This window comes from Silene latifolia, chromosome 4 (assembly GCF_048544455.1).
Source record: "Silene latifolia isolate original U9 population chromosome 4, ASM4854445v1, whole genome shotgun sequence".
Lineage (NCBI taxonomy): Eukaryota > Viridiplantae > Streptophyta > Magnoliopsida > Caryophyllales > Caryophyllaceae > Silene > Silene latifolia.
In genome coordinates, this window is record NC_133529.1 from 109,473,991 (window position 1) to 109,489,092 (window position 15,102).

The 15,102-nt window shown below is 48.9% G+C and overlaps 2 protein-coding genes across 2 annotated transcripts; one reads left to right on the forward strand and one right to left on the reverse strand.

The window, feature by feature from the left end:
• Window positions 1–5,199: 5,199 nt before the first annotated feature.
• Window positions 5,200–5,996, reverse strand: LOC141651910 (uncharacterized). Its single transcript, XM_074459601.1, has 2 exons — window positions 5,703–5,996; window positions 5,200–5,400 (listed from the first exon to the last, which is right to left on the reverse strand). The coding sequence occupies exons 1-2, from the start codon at window positions 5,994–5,996 to the stop codon at window positions 5,200–5,202; spliced, it is 495 nt and encodes a 164-aa protein (XP_074315702.1).
• A 6,606-nt stretch (window positions 5,997–12,602) lies between these two features.
• Window positions 12,603–13,691, forward strand: LOC141651911 (uncharacterized). The gene has a single exon (XM_074459602.1). It carries the CDS (start codon window positions 12,603–12,605, stop codon window positions 13,689–13,691), a length of 1,089 nt encoding a protein of 362 aa, XP_074315703.1.
• The last annotated feature ends 1,411 nt before the right edge of the window (window positions 13,692–15,102 follow it).

A 15,102-nucleotide genomic window follows, 5' to 3' on the forward strand; every position in this document is an offset into this window, starting at 1 on the left:
GGCGATTTGGGCCATAGGGAGAGAGTTCAGGCGGATGAACTCTTGGATCATCGGGGGGAAGGGAAATTTGAGACCAAGGACGAAGGGGTAGGTGTACAAGCAGATCCACCCCGAACGAAAGGCGTCTGCTTTCTGACCGGGTTTGGGGATGAAGATCACTACATCATCACCCAGGCCAAGCAGAGCTTTGATTTTGGGGATGTCCTCTTGGGTTAGGTGAGAATCACCGGAATGTGGTCTTTTGAGAACTCCCTGTGAAGGGAAGTCGTCGTTTTCAAGGTCGATGGGGGTAGAGGAGGATGCTGTGAAACGGTTTTTTGCCATGATAAACAAAGAGAGGAAAGCAAGAGTACCTGAGAAGACGGGAGAAGGCGGCGCTGACAGTGAAAGGACGCTGAAGGAAGAGGATTTGGGGAGACGGAAACTTGAGAGTTTTGAGGAGTTGAAATGATGATGAAAGAGAAAAAGGTGGACGGGTGAGATTAAATAGGAGAGGGTAGTTGGGGTTTTGGAAAATGTGAATCGAAATGGAGTATGCGAGAAGTCACTCAACGATACACTTCAATTTCCCGCTCAAATAATTAGGGTTGCGCTTTCGCGGAAAATTGGGGGCAAACTGTTAGGCCCAAAATCTGGATATGGGCTGACTTAGGGCAACAGGCCTGGAGGCGTTACGGGATGCAGGATATCAGGGAGTCAGGGTACCAGCATCAGCGAGCAGCGCAGGAAGTGGGCTTTGGTCTACGCGGGAGAAGCTTGTGAGAGTCCAACATCTTGCGAGATCCGAAGAAGGAAAGTCCTACCAGTGTTAAATTAGGAATAACTTGGTGGAGAAGTAAGAAACCCTAGCTCATCGACCTCCCCTATATAAGGAGCCTCAATGCAAAGAAGAAGGATAATCAGAGAATACGAGAATTACCCCCTAACTTCCATAGCAAGCACACGAACTGTATTTCCTCTCGAATTATAGTAAAAATATTGGTGGGATTCCGTCTCCCCCCGCGGTTGTTTCCCACATTGGGTTTTCCGCGTCACCAAAATCGCTTGTGTTGTTTATTTGCATTACTCATACAGGTTAACATACGACGCTCAAACAAATCATAATACAGACCTAACGCTAAGACCACTTTAACCCTAAATTGGTAGAAATTTACCAAAACAGACACCGACAAGGGCTATGTCGTCCACGAAAGGAGAGTCCGCGTAGCTATCACGTGTTGCCTTCTCCAGGGGTCGTGCTACACCCGGAATTCTGTACATCAGGTCCCTCAACTCCTGGTACTGCTGTTCCAGCAAGCTGCTTGTTCCTGCAAGAGGGTTAGAGACAGGCGGACAAAGGCCAACAGGTGTACCTCCAAGCCAGGCTCCTCCTGGTAATTGAATGCCTGGCTGGTTTGCCAAAGGTGTTGCATGGATGATGGTTCCTGGTTGCCATTCTGGGACCTGCTGAGAAGAGGCTCCTCCTAGCCAGGTACCTCCAGATAAATGGCCGCTTGCTGGGTTCAGCATGTTGGTGCTGGGTCCTGGGTTCCATCCTGCCACCTACTAGGCGGGTGTTCCTGCAAAAGACTGCAAGTTAGTCCCTGATCGACTTTTAGACAAGGTACTACCTGGGGTTGGCTGCAAGCTGAGTGGTCGATCGAAAGACAGGAACCCCAATCCACTGGGCTCGGTAGCTCCTCTGGGTGGTACTCTTTCAAGATCCAGTCTGGTGATCAGTTCTGATGGAATCTGCCGGGAGCCTGTGCTGGTGGCTGAGACTGGGGCCTCAGAAGGTGGAGGCAGCGCAGCTTCCGTGGTCCTGGACCAGGTTACCGTTGCTATCTGGTTTCTGAGATCTTGGTTGTCCTTCCTCAAGCTTTCGATGGCCCGGTGCAGGGTATCTGTTTTGGTAAATTTCTACCAATTTAGGGTTAAAGTCGTCTTAGCGTTAGGTCTGTATTATGATTTGTTTGAGCGTCGTATATTAACCTGTATGAGTAATGCAAATAAACAACACAAGCGATTTTGGTGACGCGGAAAACCCAATGTGGGAAACAACCGCGGGGGGAGACGGAATCCCACCAATATTTTTACTATAATTCGAGAGGAAATACAGTTCGTGTGCTTGCTATGGAAGTTAGGGTGTAATTCTCGTATTCTCTGATTATCCTTCTTCTTTGCATTGAGGCTCCTTATATAGGGGAGGTCGATGAGCTAGGGTTTCTTACTTCTCCACCAAGTTATTCCTAATTTAACACTGGTAGGACTTTCCTTCTTCGGATCTCGCAAGATGTTGGACTCTCACAAGCTTCTCCCGCGTAGACCAAAGCCCACTTCCTGCGCTGCTCGCTGATGCTGGTACCCTGACTCCCTGATATCCTGCATCCCGTAACGCCTCCAGGCCTGTTGCCCTAAGTCAGCCCATATCCAGATTTTGGGCCTAACAGTTTGCCCCCAATTTTCCGCGAAAGCGCAACCCTAATTATTTGAGCGGGAAATTGAAGTGTATCGTTGAGTGACTTCTCGCATACTCCATTTCGATTCACATTTTCCAAAACCCCAACTACCCTCTCCTATTTAATCTCACCCGTCCACCTTTTTCTCTTTCATCATCATTTCAACTCCTCAAAACTCTCAAGTTTCCGTCTCCCCAAATCCTCTTCCTTCAGCGTCCTTTCACTGTCAGCGCCGCCTTCTCCCGTCTTCTCAGGTACTCTTGCTTTCCTCTCCTTGTTTATCATGGCAAAAAACCGTTTCACAGCATCCTCCTCTACCCCCATCGACCTTGAAAACGACGACTTCCCTTCACAGGGAGTTCTCAAAAGACCACATTCCGGTGATTCTCACCTAACCCAAGAGGACATCCCCAAAATCAAAGCTCTGCTTGGCCTGGGTGATGATGTAGTGATCTTCATCCCCAAACCCGGTCAGAAAGCAGACGCCTTTCGTTCGGGGTGGATCTGCTTGTACACCTACCCCTTCGTCCTTGGTCTCAAATTTCCCTTCCCCCCGATGATCCAAGAGTTCATCCGCCCAAACTCTCTCCCTATGGCCCAAATCGCCCCTTATGCATGGAGGATTCTCCTGTCCACTGTTGCTCTGAACAAGAGTATGGGCGCCGAGATTGGTTTGTCAGACCTGGCCCATAGGTTCGAGTGTCGGTCACTGGGACACGGCCAATACATTTTTAGGTCTGTGGAGAAGACTGAGAACTTCCTTCTCTCGGCGGCAAAAGGGAAAGACGATGGGTGGTACGAGGACTTCTTCTATGTCAAGCTTGAATCTCTTCCCATTCGTGCCGAATACCTGTTTGAGCACTGGGTTTTCGCCAAGAGTAAGTGTATTTGCATGTTCATTCCTAATTGCCCCCGTCACTCACTGTTCTTACTCTTTGATTTGATGCAGAACTCAAGAACCCTGAGAAATCAGAGGACGAGGATACTTCTGTTGCCAAACTCTTTTCCATCCCTAAAGATCGCAGACTATTTCCCCTCCTGCTTGCTGGTTTAGACGATTCTGCCACCGAGGAAACCATGTCTTCTGGTAAGCACCATTTCTGCATAAGGATTTCTCCCTCACTAGCTCTCCATTCTGATTTCCTGCCTCCGTGTGTCGCTACAGGAAGTGCTAAACCGTCTGCCTCTGATATCCTGATGCGTCATGCTTGGAAAAGAACTGATGACTCCTTCAGCTCCTCAGTCTCCTCAAGAAGGAGGTCCACCTCGAGGCCTGCTCCTGAGCCTATCGAGGTGACTCCAATATCGCGAGCGCCTGGATCCCCTGTCCATACCGATGAATTGCTGCTACGCCTCCCTGCTGACTTTGGGGACGCTGATCGTGCCAACTACTGGCCTACATTGGAGAGGCTCCTAACTCCAGCTTGTTCCAGGGCGTTTGATTCGACTGCCCCCCAAGAGATGATCGACCTGACTGCTGAACACTGCTTCCTTGTGAGCCTGCTTTCACTGTCTCTTTTCTTTCTTTGCCCCTGCGCTTCCCTGACTAACGGTTTCCTTCTTTTTTGTTTTTATTGCAGGCTCTTCAATCATCCCTCTACCTTCGTAAGATCTTTGCAGAGGGCTAAGGTTGAATGCTCGGCTTCCGTGGGGAAGAACAAGGAGCTCACCGCCACCGTGCCAAGTTGAGGGAGCGGCTCCATGCGGCTTTTAAGGAAAAGGAGGCAGCTAAAGACCGGTGGCGAGGACCGGGAGGCTAAGCTGGCGTTATGACTTACGGGTCATCAAAGGCAGAGGCCCGTGCTGAAGAGATGGCCGAACTGGCCAAGAATGTGGGAGCCTATACTGCTTTTGAGGGGCGGATTGACTGCATCCGTGCTTATACCGAGGGGAGGCACACGTCCTGGAACCTGGAAGAGGAGCTGGCAGAGTTTGCTCGTGCATTTCCCAATGGCATGGACCTGAGTGCCCTGTTTCCTCCTGAGGCTGAAACTGCTAACCCGGAGCCTGAGTACACAGCCATGGACATTTCTGGAGCCATCTCTGGGACTGTCGAGGAGATCTGGCCGGGAGACTGGTGATGATGCCACCGCAACTCCCGAGGCAATTTTTGGGCACCGCAATGGAGAAGCAAACAGAGCATGGGGAGCAGAGCAATGGTCAGGGTGCAGTTGTCGAGAGGATTGACCTCTCTTAAATTTTAATTTAGATTATCTGGGGACTTGGCCCTGTGTGGCGCAAGTTTTGTAAAAAACTCTTTTTACTTTGGTCCGTTTTGTGCCTGCCGGTGTGCAGGTTTTGAACTTTTGATGGCGCCTGCTAAAGGTAGAAGGTGCCCTATTTTAAAGTAGCTCTGGGCCCAGGTTTCCAGGCCCTACTTTTGTTATACTTGCGTGTTTGCCCTGGATTTCTGGAGTTTAGATTCCACATAGATATACCGGAAGTCGACCGGCTCAGTGCACACTCTGTTTCGGCGACAGATTTTTGATAACATATTTTACCCATGACGTAAAATATCTTATCACTAGGGTTAGCTGATTAGAGCGTACCTTCATTGAATGTTTCTGACTAACAAGGAATGTTGCGTTCCTTGTGGTTCCAGACGTTTGAAATCGGTGCGTGCACTCATTGATCTACGACATAGCTATGGGATTACTGAGTTAACGTTAAGGTATGGGTGGTCTTAGTATGCCGAACCCTGCGCGCTACCTCGGCGTATGCTCTCCATGTGGCTTGACTTAAGATAAGCGTCTTCGTAGCCTCACATGGCAGGGGTTGGACCCTCAAAGTGTGCCTCATCTGATAAGTAACCAACATTAGTGCCAAAGCCTTTATTCGTAGAAGCATTATAAAGTCCAAAGTAGTGCAGATTACCTGGTGCTATCTCATGGTGTTCCAGGGCAACACCTGGATCTAGGAAGCCACAGCCTGGACTACTCGGTTTAAAAACGACTCCTTCTGACTTCAAAGAAGAAACGAAAAGAAAAAAAGTTTTAAAACACACTAACACCTAAAGCATATACTAACCCCCTCCCCCTTTTTTTTTTTTTTTTTTGAAAACGTTTTATTTTTTGCTTCACGGACTTTCGAAAGGTCCTTTGTACACTAGTGTTTTGGCACTTTGTCAGACAAAGTACCGTTTCAAGTGACGGATGTTCCAGGGTTTGTCCAAGATCTGACCGTGCATGGTCATCAACCTGTATGCCCCGTTCTTAATAACGCTTTCGACCTGATATGGCCCTTCCCATTTGTAGGCAAACTTGCCTGCTTTGTGGTTCTTGGTATTTTCAAATACCCTTCGAGTACTAGGTCCCCTACTTCAAGGGTCCCGATCTTGACATTCTTGTTATATGTCCTTGCTACGGATTGTTTATACGATGCCATACGTATGTAAGCGCTTTCTCGCAGCTCATCAACTGTATCCAGGCTCCTAGCCATTTCGACTTTGTTCTGTTCTGCCGTCTGACAACCGTATCTGTGTGTGGGTACCATAACTTCTGAGGGTATCACTGCCTCCGCTCCGTATACCAGGCTAAACGGAGTTTGACCTGTTGCCATTTTCGGTGTTGTTCTATCTCGACCGCAGTACGGTGGTAGTTCGTCGCCCATTTTCCCCCAACTCTTCCACCCGTTTTTCCGAGGTTCTCTACAATGATTTTATTCTTTGGATTCGGCTTGGCCGTTAGTTTGCGGATATCGGGGTGACTTTCTCAGTGTTATGTTCCATCGTGCACAGAAGCCCTCAGTGTTATCTGATATAAACTGGGACCCATTATCGCATATGATCTCGGATGGTATCCCAAATCTGCTTATGATGTTGCGTTTGATGAAGGAGATCACCTGCTGTTCTCTCACCTCTGTCATCGCCTCTGCTTCAATCCATTTTGAGAAGTAGTCGGTCATAACTAGCATATATACTCTGTTTCCCGGAGCCCTGGGCAGCTTACCCACTATGTCCATGCCCCACATCATGAATGGCCATGGAGAGATAATCGGATGCATTGGTTCTGCTGGCTGGTGGATTGCTGGAGCCGCCTTTTGACATGATTCACAACGTTTGGTATGATTTACAGCGTCTGCGCGCATGGTGGGCCAGAAATACCCCTGTCTCAAAATTTTGTTTGACAGACTTCGCCCTCCAGCGTGGTTCCCGCACTCTCCGCTGTGCACGTCCTGCAGTACTGTTTCTGCTTCCTCTTTGCTCAAGCACCTGAGGCATGGTCCTGCTAATGACTTTCTGAAGAGAATATTATCAATCATGATATATCTGGAAGCTTTTATTCTGAAACTTTGTGCTTCCTTTCTGTCTTCAGGGAGTGTCCCATCCCTTAGCCAATTTAGGTATGGAACCCTCCAATCCGCATCCTGCTGTCCTATTGTGGAGACCAACGTTCTGGCTCCCTGCGTACACTGTAGGTGTACATTCTTTTCCATTGGACCCTGATCTGGCTCCCTCTGGATGGCTGGGGTCAACACATGGGTAATTGGTATGTTCGATAGTTCTGTGGGCTGGAAGGTGGATCCCAATGTGGCCAGAGCGTCTGCCTCCACGTTCTGCCTCCGCGGCACCTGAGTTATCTTGAATGTTCTAAACTTTGATTTTTGCTCTGTGGCTATCTTCAAGTAAGCTATCATCTTCGAATCACGCGCTACATACTCGTTGTTTACATGATTTACCACAAGCAAGGAGTCACTGTACACCCTCAGGTTCCTCACCTTGAGCCCTGACGCCATCTGCATCCCAAGTATAAGGGCTTCATACTCGGCCTCGTTGTTGGTTGCCTTGAACTCACACCTAATGGCTTGCACTATCATATCCCCTTTAGGAGATCGCAGAACCAAACCCACACCAGCCCCTCTTGCATTTGAGGCTCCGTCAATATACAGGGCCCATATCTCACCATCCTGACTTCCCATAATTGTCAGCATTCCTTCTTCTGCCTCCCCACGGGTAGAAGGGCAGAAGTCAGAGACGAAATCTGCTAGGGCTTGGGATTTTATCGCCGTTCTGGGTTCGAATTGCAAGTCATAGCCACTAAGATGTACTGACCATTTAGTCATTCTGCCCGAAAGTTCGGGCTTCCTCATAATAGTCTTTAGCGGGTAGTTGGTTATTACATGGATGGTGTGAGATTCAAAGTACGGTCGCAGTTTATAAGAAGCAGTAACCAAAGCCAACGCTAGTTTTTCAAAGGAAGTGTACCTGGTCTCTGCAGGAAGCAGAGACTTGCTAATGTAATACACGGGATGCTGCACTCCTTCCTGTTCCTTTACCAAAACCGCGCTTACAGCTGCTTCTGTGACTGACAGGTACAAGAATAGTGGTTCCCATTGCTCTAGTTTCGCGAGTAATGGTGGCGTGCTTAGGTAGTTCTTGAGTTCTGCGAATGCTTTTTCATGCTCCTCAGTCCATTCGAATTTCTGGCTCTTCCTCAATATATCATAGAACAATTTGCACCTATCCGAGGCCCGTGATATGAACCTGTTTAGGGCCGCCACTTTCCCTGCCAGCCTCTGCACGTCTTTTGGCTTCCGGGGCGATTACAGCTGGAGTATTGCTCTTATCTATTCTTTGCTTGCCTCAATTCCCCTCTGGGTCACCATATACCCTAGGAATTTTCCTAAAGATACCCCAAACGAGCACTTGGACGGATTAAGTTTCATTTTAAACTCCCTTAACGTTTGGAAGGTGTCCGCTAAGTGCTCCATGTGCATTCCTGCTTTTTTGGACTTCACCACCATGTCGTCTATGTATACTTCCATGGTCTTTCCTATTTGTTGCTTGAACATTTTATTTACCAACCGTTGGTAAGTGGATCCGGCGTTCTTTAGGCCAAAGGGCATGACCTTGTAACAGTATATGCCTCTTTCTGACATGAATGCTGTTTTCTCTTTATCTTGTGGGTGCATCTTGATCTGATTGTAACCGCTCCAGGCATCGAGGAAAGTGAGTACCTCGTGCCCTGCAGTAGCGTCCACCATTGCATCGATATGTGGCAGTGGGAAGGGATCCTTGGGACAAGCTTTGTTTATATCTGTGAAGTCCACGCACACCCTCCATTTGCCGTTCTTCTTGGGCACCACTTCTACGTTAGAGAGCCACTCAGGGTAACTGACTTCTCTAATTTTATCTGCTGCCAGGAGACTGTCTACCTCCCTGTTAATGACCTCATTTCTTTCTGCCGCAAATTTTCTTCTCTTCTGCTGTACTGGGGTGCAGCTTGGGTTCACGCTTAATTTATGCGAAATAACGGATGGATCTATGCCTACCATATCATTGTGAGACCAAGCGAAGCAGTCCATGTTGTTCTTGAGAAATTGAATCAGCTGGCTGCGCAGCTTTTCACTGCAAGTTGCCCCAATCAATACTGTCCTATCCGGGTGTGCCTCGTCCAGGTGTATCTGGTCCAGTTCTTCTGAGGGAGGCTCCTTATATTCTGTCGAGGTGCCCCGGTTCTGTAATTGCTATGAGGGGAGCTTAGTTGTAGCTTTGAGAGCTTGAGCATAGCAGTTTCTGGATTCCTCTCGATCTCCTTTTACTGTGACTGTACCCCATGGTGTTGGGAATTTGAGACATTGATGATATGTTGATGGCACCGCCTTCATCTGATGTAGCCAAGGTCTTCCTAGTATCACGTTGTAGGTGGTTGGACCCTCGATGACCAGGTATCTTACTAGTTTATTCACCCCTTCAATATATGTTGGGATAGTTATCGCGCCTACTGAATGTGCGGTTTCACCACTGAATCCTACCAGGGGCACAGATTTGTTCATCGGGTTCTCTTTATCAAAACCCATGGTTTTGAGGGTTTCGAGCATGATGAGGTTCACAGAGCTCCCTGTATCTACCAATGCTTTCCGTACGGTGCAGTTGCCATTGGATAACGTTATAGTTAGAGCATCGTCGTGCTGCTCTGCGCCGCTTTCTATGTCAGTCTCATCGAAAGTTACCGGGGGTAAATTGCTCTGGCTTACTCTGTACGAAGTTTCTGGATGATCCCCTTTACTTCCGGTGGCTTTCCTTTTGGCAGCGGAATATGTCAAACCTTCCAGCTCAGATCCGCCTGTTATCACGTTAATAATTTTCGTGCATATGGGTGGAGCAGAAGGAAGCACCTGATTTGCTGCTTCTCTTCTATCCTGCTTGCCCCCACGTGATAACAGGTGGTCCAAGTTTCCCTTGCGTACCTGGAACTTCACCTCCCTTCGCAACCTGTAGCAGTCTTCTGTCCTGTGACCTATGTCCTGATGCCATTCACACCTCTTGCTGCTGTCTCTGTCGTCGTTTGGTCGATCCTGAGTGGGAGGCTTTGGCCACCTTACCTGATCACCCAGGCTTCTGAGTGCTTTTAACAACCCTTCCATTCCCGTGTTGAATCCGTATTCAGATAGCTTAGGAGGATGAGGAGAATCATCAATTTGCTGAGTTTTTTCTGCTACCCTGCTGATATTAGGTCTGCTGTATGGCTTAGTTCTGTCGTCTTTCTTTTCTGGTGCGAATTTCCTGCTTGTCTTGTCGAAGCTTGCTGTACCTTTTCTAGCCTGTATATCTTCTTCCAACCTTAACGCTGCAGTAGCTCTCTGCTGGACTTCCTCGAATCTCTCACAAGGATACATTGTTAATTCTTTGTAGAGGTTTGACTCCTTATCCAAGCCCTGCCTGAAGGCGTTGATGGCAGTGGACATATCACAGCCTCGTATTGAGACTTTTTCTGCATTGAACCTAGTGACGTAGTCTTTGATTGATTCACCTATCTCCTGAACGATCCTGTACAGATCACTCGGCTGCTTGGGTGTTCTACGGCTGCTGGAGAACTGTTGGTTGAAAGCGTTGACCAAATCGGCGAATGAAGATATGGTCCCGTTAGGTAAACCGACGAACCATTGTAATGCTGCTCCGGTTAGGGTTGAACCAAATCCCTTACACATACATGCCTCTTTTGAGGCTCCCGTGGCTGTAGTAACCATCATCTTCTGCTTGAATTGACTGATGTGATCACAGGGGTCCGTGGTTCCGTCGAAGAGGGTCATTGTTGGGATGCTAAATCCTTTTGGTAAGGCCACTGTGGCTATATCGTCAGTAAACGGTGAGTCAGCGTAGCTTTCTGGCGCAGCCATCTCCATAGGCAGAGGCATGCCGGGGACCCTCCGGAGGAGGCTTCGTAGTTCCTGGTACTGCTGTTCTATGTATGTCTCTCTTCCGGTGGGTCGCAGATGCTCCTGTGATTGACGTTCTGCTCCTCGTGCGAAGTTTTGCTGTTCCAGGACTTCTGTTTGACGCGCCTGCGATGTTGCCGCCACCGGAGTGCCTTCCCAGGTATACTCAACTTGATTCGTAACTGGCATCCTGGTTATTGGGACCGCAACTGTAGCCCTGCTTCTCTGCTGCCCCACCGCGCCTGATGTGGGTGTAGGCTCTTGGCGTGCTGGCTCCTCGTCTGGTGTTAATGCCCCCAGTCCTGTTGGGACCAGGCCTCCTCTTGGCTGTGGTGTTCCATCCATGTCCAGCCTGAGTGCTACTTCGCGTGGTAATACCCGTGTCTGCCTTCGATCCCCAGTTTCTCCTGGCGGCCTTCCAGATCTGTCTTCTTGCATCCAAGGGGTCGAGCTAGCGGCCTTGTTCCTTAACTCATTGATCTGTGCTCGGAGGAGATTGTTGTCCTCCTCCATCTGGGATCTCATGCTTCTATTTTCGTTCTGCATAGTCCTGATGGTCCTGGCTAATGTGTCCAACCCGCTTATCATGATGCTGGTGGGACTCGGAGGTGCCTGAACCTACTGCTTGGACTGTGCTCTTCTGTCAGACGGTGTGACTCCCTGCCGTCCCTGATCGATTCCTGGATCTCTAGTCTGGATTCCTCCCGTAGATGGGCTTGCTGCTGCCTGGGGACTTTGACTCTGCTTGACTGTTGGTATCTGAGAAGCAATGGTGGTCTGGACCGTAGTTGCACGTGCTGCCGCTGCCGCCGAGGGAGATGGTATTGCTGCTGAGGGGGGCGGTACCTGTATTGCTGGGGCACCGCCGGTGCTGCCTGAGTTGGTTTCCTTGTGTCCCGACATGTTTCGATTGCTGAGTAGACTATCTAACGAAGACGACCACTATGCCCCACGGTGGGCGCCAAACTGTTTTGGTAAATTTCTACCAATTTAGGGTTAAAGTGGTCTTAGCATTAGGTCTGTATTATGATTTGTTTGAGCGTCGTATGTTAACCTGTATGAGTAATGCAAATAAACAACACAAGCGATTTTGGTGATGCGGAAAACCCAATGTGGGAAACAACCGCGGCGGGAGACGGAATCCCACCAATATTTTTACTATAATTCGAGAGGAAATACAGTTCGTGTGCTTGCTATGGAAGTTAGGGTGTAATTCTCGTATTCTCTGATGATCCTTCTTCTTTGCATTGAGGCTCCTTATATAGGGGAGGTCGATGAGCTAGGGTTTCTTACTTCTCCACCAAGTTATTCCTAATTTAACACTGGGTAGGACTTCCCTTCTTCGGATCTCGCAAGATGTTGGACTCTCACAAGCTTCTCCCGCGTAGACCAAAGCCCACTTCCTGCGCTGCTCGCTGATGCTGGTACCCTGACTCCCTGATATCCTGCATCCCGTAACGTCTCCAGGCCTGCTGCCCTAAGTCAGCCCATATCCAGATTTTGAGCCTAACAGTGTCCCAAAAGGATGCGTGCCACCAGCCATGACACTCTACGACGGGACCACGGATCCTCTTGTCCATATCAACCACTACAAGCAGAAGATGATGGTGATCACCACGACGGGTTCCTTGAAAGAAGCATGTATGTGTAAAGGGTTTGGATCCACCCTGTCTGGAGCAGCCTTGCAGTGGTTCGTCAGCCTGCCCAATAAGAGTATAACCTGCTTCGCCGACTTAGTCAATGCCTTCCACCAGCAGTTCGCCAGCAGCCGCAGACCAGAAAAACAAACCAGCGACCTGTACCGGATAGTGCAAGGACCTGAGGAGGCTACCAGAGATTTCTTGAACAGATTCAACAGGGAGAAGGTGGCAATCCCCCGGTGCGACATAGCCACGGCCATAGAAGCTTTCCGCCAAGGGCTCCGCCAGGACTCAAGACTTATATAAAGACCTGACCAAGTACCAATGCACTACCTTCGAGGAGGTACAAACAAAGGCAATTGCAGTCATGCGGCTGGAGGAGGACTCAGGGCCCAGGAGAGCAACTTATGGCACAGATCCTACATCCAGAAAGGCGCGTGTAGAGAAGCAGAGCGAAAGAGCCAAACCCTGCAGCAAGCCTGTGAACAAAGTTTCTGGGGGCCCAGGGGAAAAGAGTAACTCAGAGCCACCTCCGAAAGTAAGTGAGTATAAATTCTCAACTAACCTTGCAGGCGTACTCAAGGCCCTAAAGGAGATACGGGGAGTCAGATGGCCTAGGAAGCGGGCTGACGAGCGTCCTAACGATAAAAGAGACTTCATCAAGAGGTGCGAGTACCACGATGACATAGGCCATGATACCGATGAATGCTACACCCTGAGACGGGAGTTCAAATTCCAGTATGATCGAGGAAACTTAGACCACCTGTTGCCAGGAGGCTCCACCAAAGTTAATTCCACTAATCAGGTTCTGCCTTCTCCTCCACCTGTTTGCACTAGAATTGTGAATGTTATTACAGGTGGCTCGGAATTGTGCGGCCTGACTTATTCAGCAGCCAAAAGGCACGCCACGCAAACCAAAGGAGACAAGCCAGAATTCTCCTGCAGAATCAGCCGCCAGGACCTCCCAGCAGTCACCTTTGATGAAACGGATGCACAAAACACTCCAGAACAACACCACGACGCTCTGATCATCACCCTCCCCACAGGAAACTGCGAGGTAAGAAAGATCCTGGTAGACACAGGTAGCTCCGTCAACCTGATTATGCTGGAAACACTAAAGGGCATGGGGTTCAGCGAAAAGGACTTAGCAACGAAAGAGGTACCTCTGGTCGGTTTCAGCGGCAAAACAAAGCATTCTCTAGGAGAAATCGTCATCCCGACCTATGCCAAAGGAGTCAATAAACAGGTAAGGTATTTGGTTATCGATGGGCCCTCTACTTACAATGTGATTCTTGGCAGGCCCTGGATCCATGAAATGAAGGCGATACCTTCAACCTACCACCAATGTCTGAAATTCCCAACACCCTGGGGAGTGCAAGAGATACGTGGGGATCAAGAGGATGCTAAGAATTGCTACAAGATAGCCCTGAAGCCAACAACCAGGCCACCAGCGTAGCAATTACAGAGCCAGCGGATCCAGGAGGAATATGTCGAGCCACCTCAGGCAGAGCTGGACGAAGTCAGCCTGGACGAGCTGCAACCAGAATGAACCATACTTATTGGGTCAGAATGCACAGGTAAAATCCGCCAGGAACTTGTTCAATTGTTGAAAACTAACATGGATTGTTTTGCTTGGTCCCACAATGATATGGTAGGGATAGATCCTAGTATAATAACGCACAAGCTGAGCGTGGACCCAAGCTATAAACCTGTCCAGCAGAAGAGGAGGAAGGTTGCCCCAGAGAGGAACCAGGTCATAAATCAGGAGGTAGACAATCTGCTCGCTGCTGGAAAAATCAGGGAAGTCAAGTACCCGGAATGTTTATCTAATGTGGTGGTAGTCCCGAAAAAGAACGGAAAATGGAGGGTTTGTGTTGATTTTACGGACCTAAATAAAGCTTGCCCTAAAGATCCATTCCCGCTACCGCACATAGACGCCATGGTGGATGCCACAACAGGTCACGATATGCTCACATTCCTGGATGCTTGGAGTGGCTACAACCAGATCAAGATGCATCCTGATGATCAGGAGAAGACAGCATTCAGGTCAGAGCGAGGTATTTATTGTTATAATGTGATGCCTTTTGGTCTAAAGAATGCAGGTTCCACCTACCAACGGTTGGTAAACACGATGTTCAAAGAACAAATAGGCCGCAACATGGAGGTATACATTGACGATATGGTGGTGAAATCAAAGCAAGCTGCACAGCATGTCGAACATCTGGCTGACACTTTCAGCACCCTGAGAAAATATAAAATGAAGCTGAACCCATCAAAATGCACTTTCGGAGTCTCCAGTGGGAAGTTCGTAGGATATATGGTCACCCAGAGGGGGATAGAAGCCAGTACTGATCAAATCAAGGCCATACTCCAGCTGGAGTCACCTCAAAAGCCGAAGGACGTGCAGCGCCTGACAGGACGGGTAGCTGCTCTGAATAGGTTCATAGCAAGGTCCTTAGACAGATGCAGGTTATTTTACGACATCCTAAGGAAGAGCCAGAAGTTCGAGTGGACGGAGGAACATGAGGCAGCACTCAGCGAGCTGAAACGGTATCTGAGCACTCCACCACTCCTATCAAAGCCAGAATCCGGAGAGACCTTGTCCTTGTATCTCTCCGTAACTGAGGTAGCTGTCAGCGCCGTGCTAGTTCGAGAGCAAGAAGGAGTACAGCATCCAGTATACTACGTCACTAAGTCTCTGCTACCTGCAGAGACCAGGTACACCTCACTTGAAAAACTTGTACTCGCATTAGTCACAGCTTCCTATAAGTTACGACCTTATTTTGAGTCACATACTATCTCTGTGGTAACTAACTATCCACTTAAGACCATAATGAGGAAACCGGAGTTATCAGGTAGAATGGCCA

Coding starts and splice junctions, on each gene's coding strand:
- LOC141651911 (XM_074459602.1), top strand. CDS start 12,603: ATGCGGCTGGAGGAGGACTCAGGGCCCAGGAGAGCAACTTATGGCACA.
- LOC141651910 (XM_074459601.1), bottom strand. CDS start 5,996: ATGGCAACAGGTCAAACTCCGTTTAGCCTGGTATACGGAGCGGAGGCA. Junction 5,401..5,702: donor TACCAAGAACCACAAAGCAG/GCAAGTTTGCCT, acceptor TCTTCTTTGAAG/TCAGAAGGAGTCGTTTTTAA.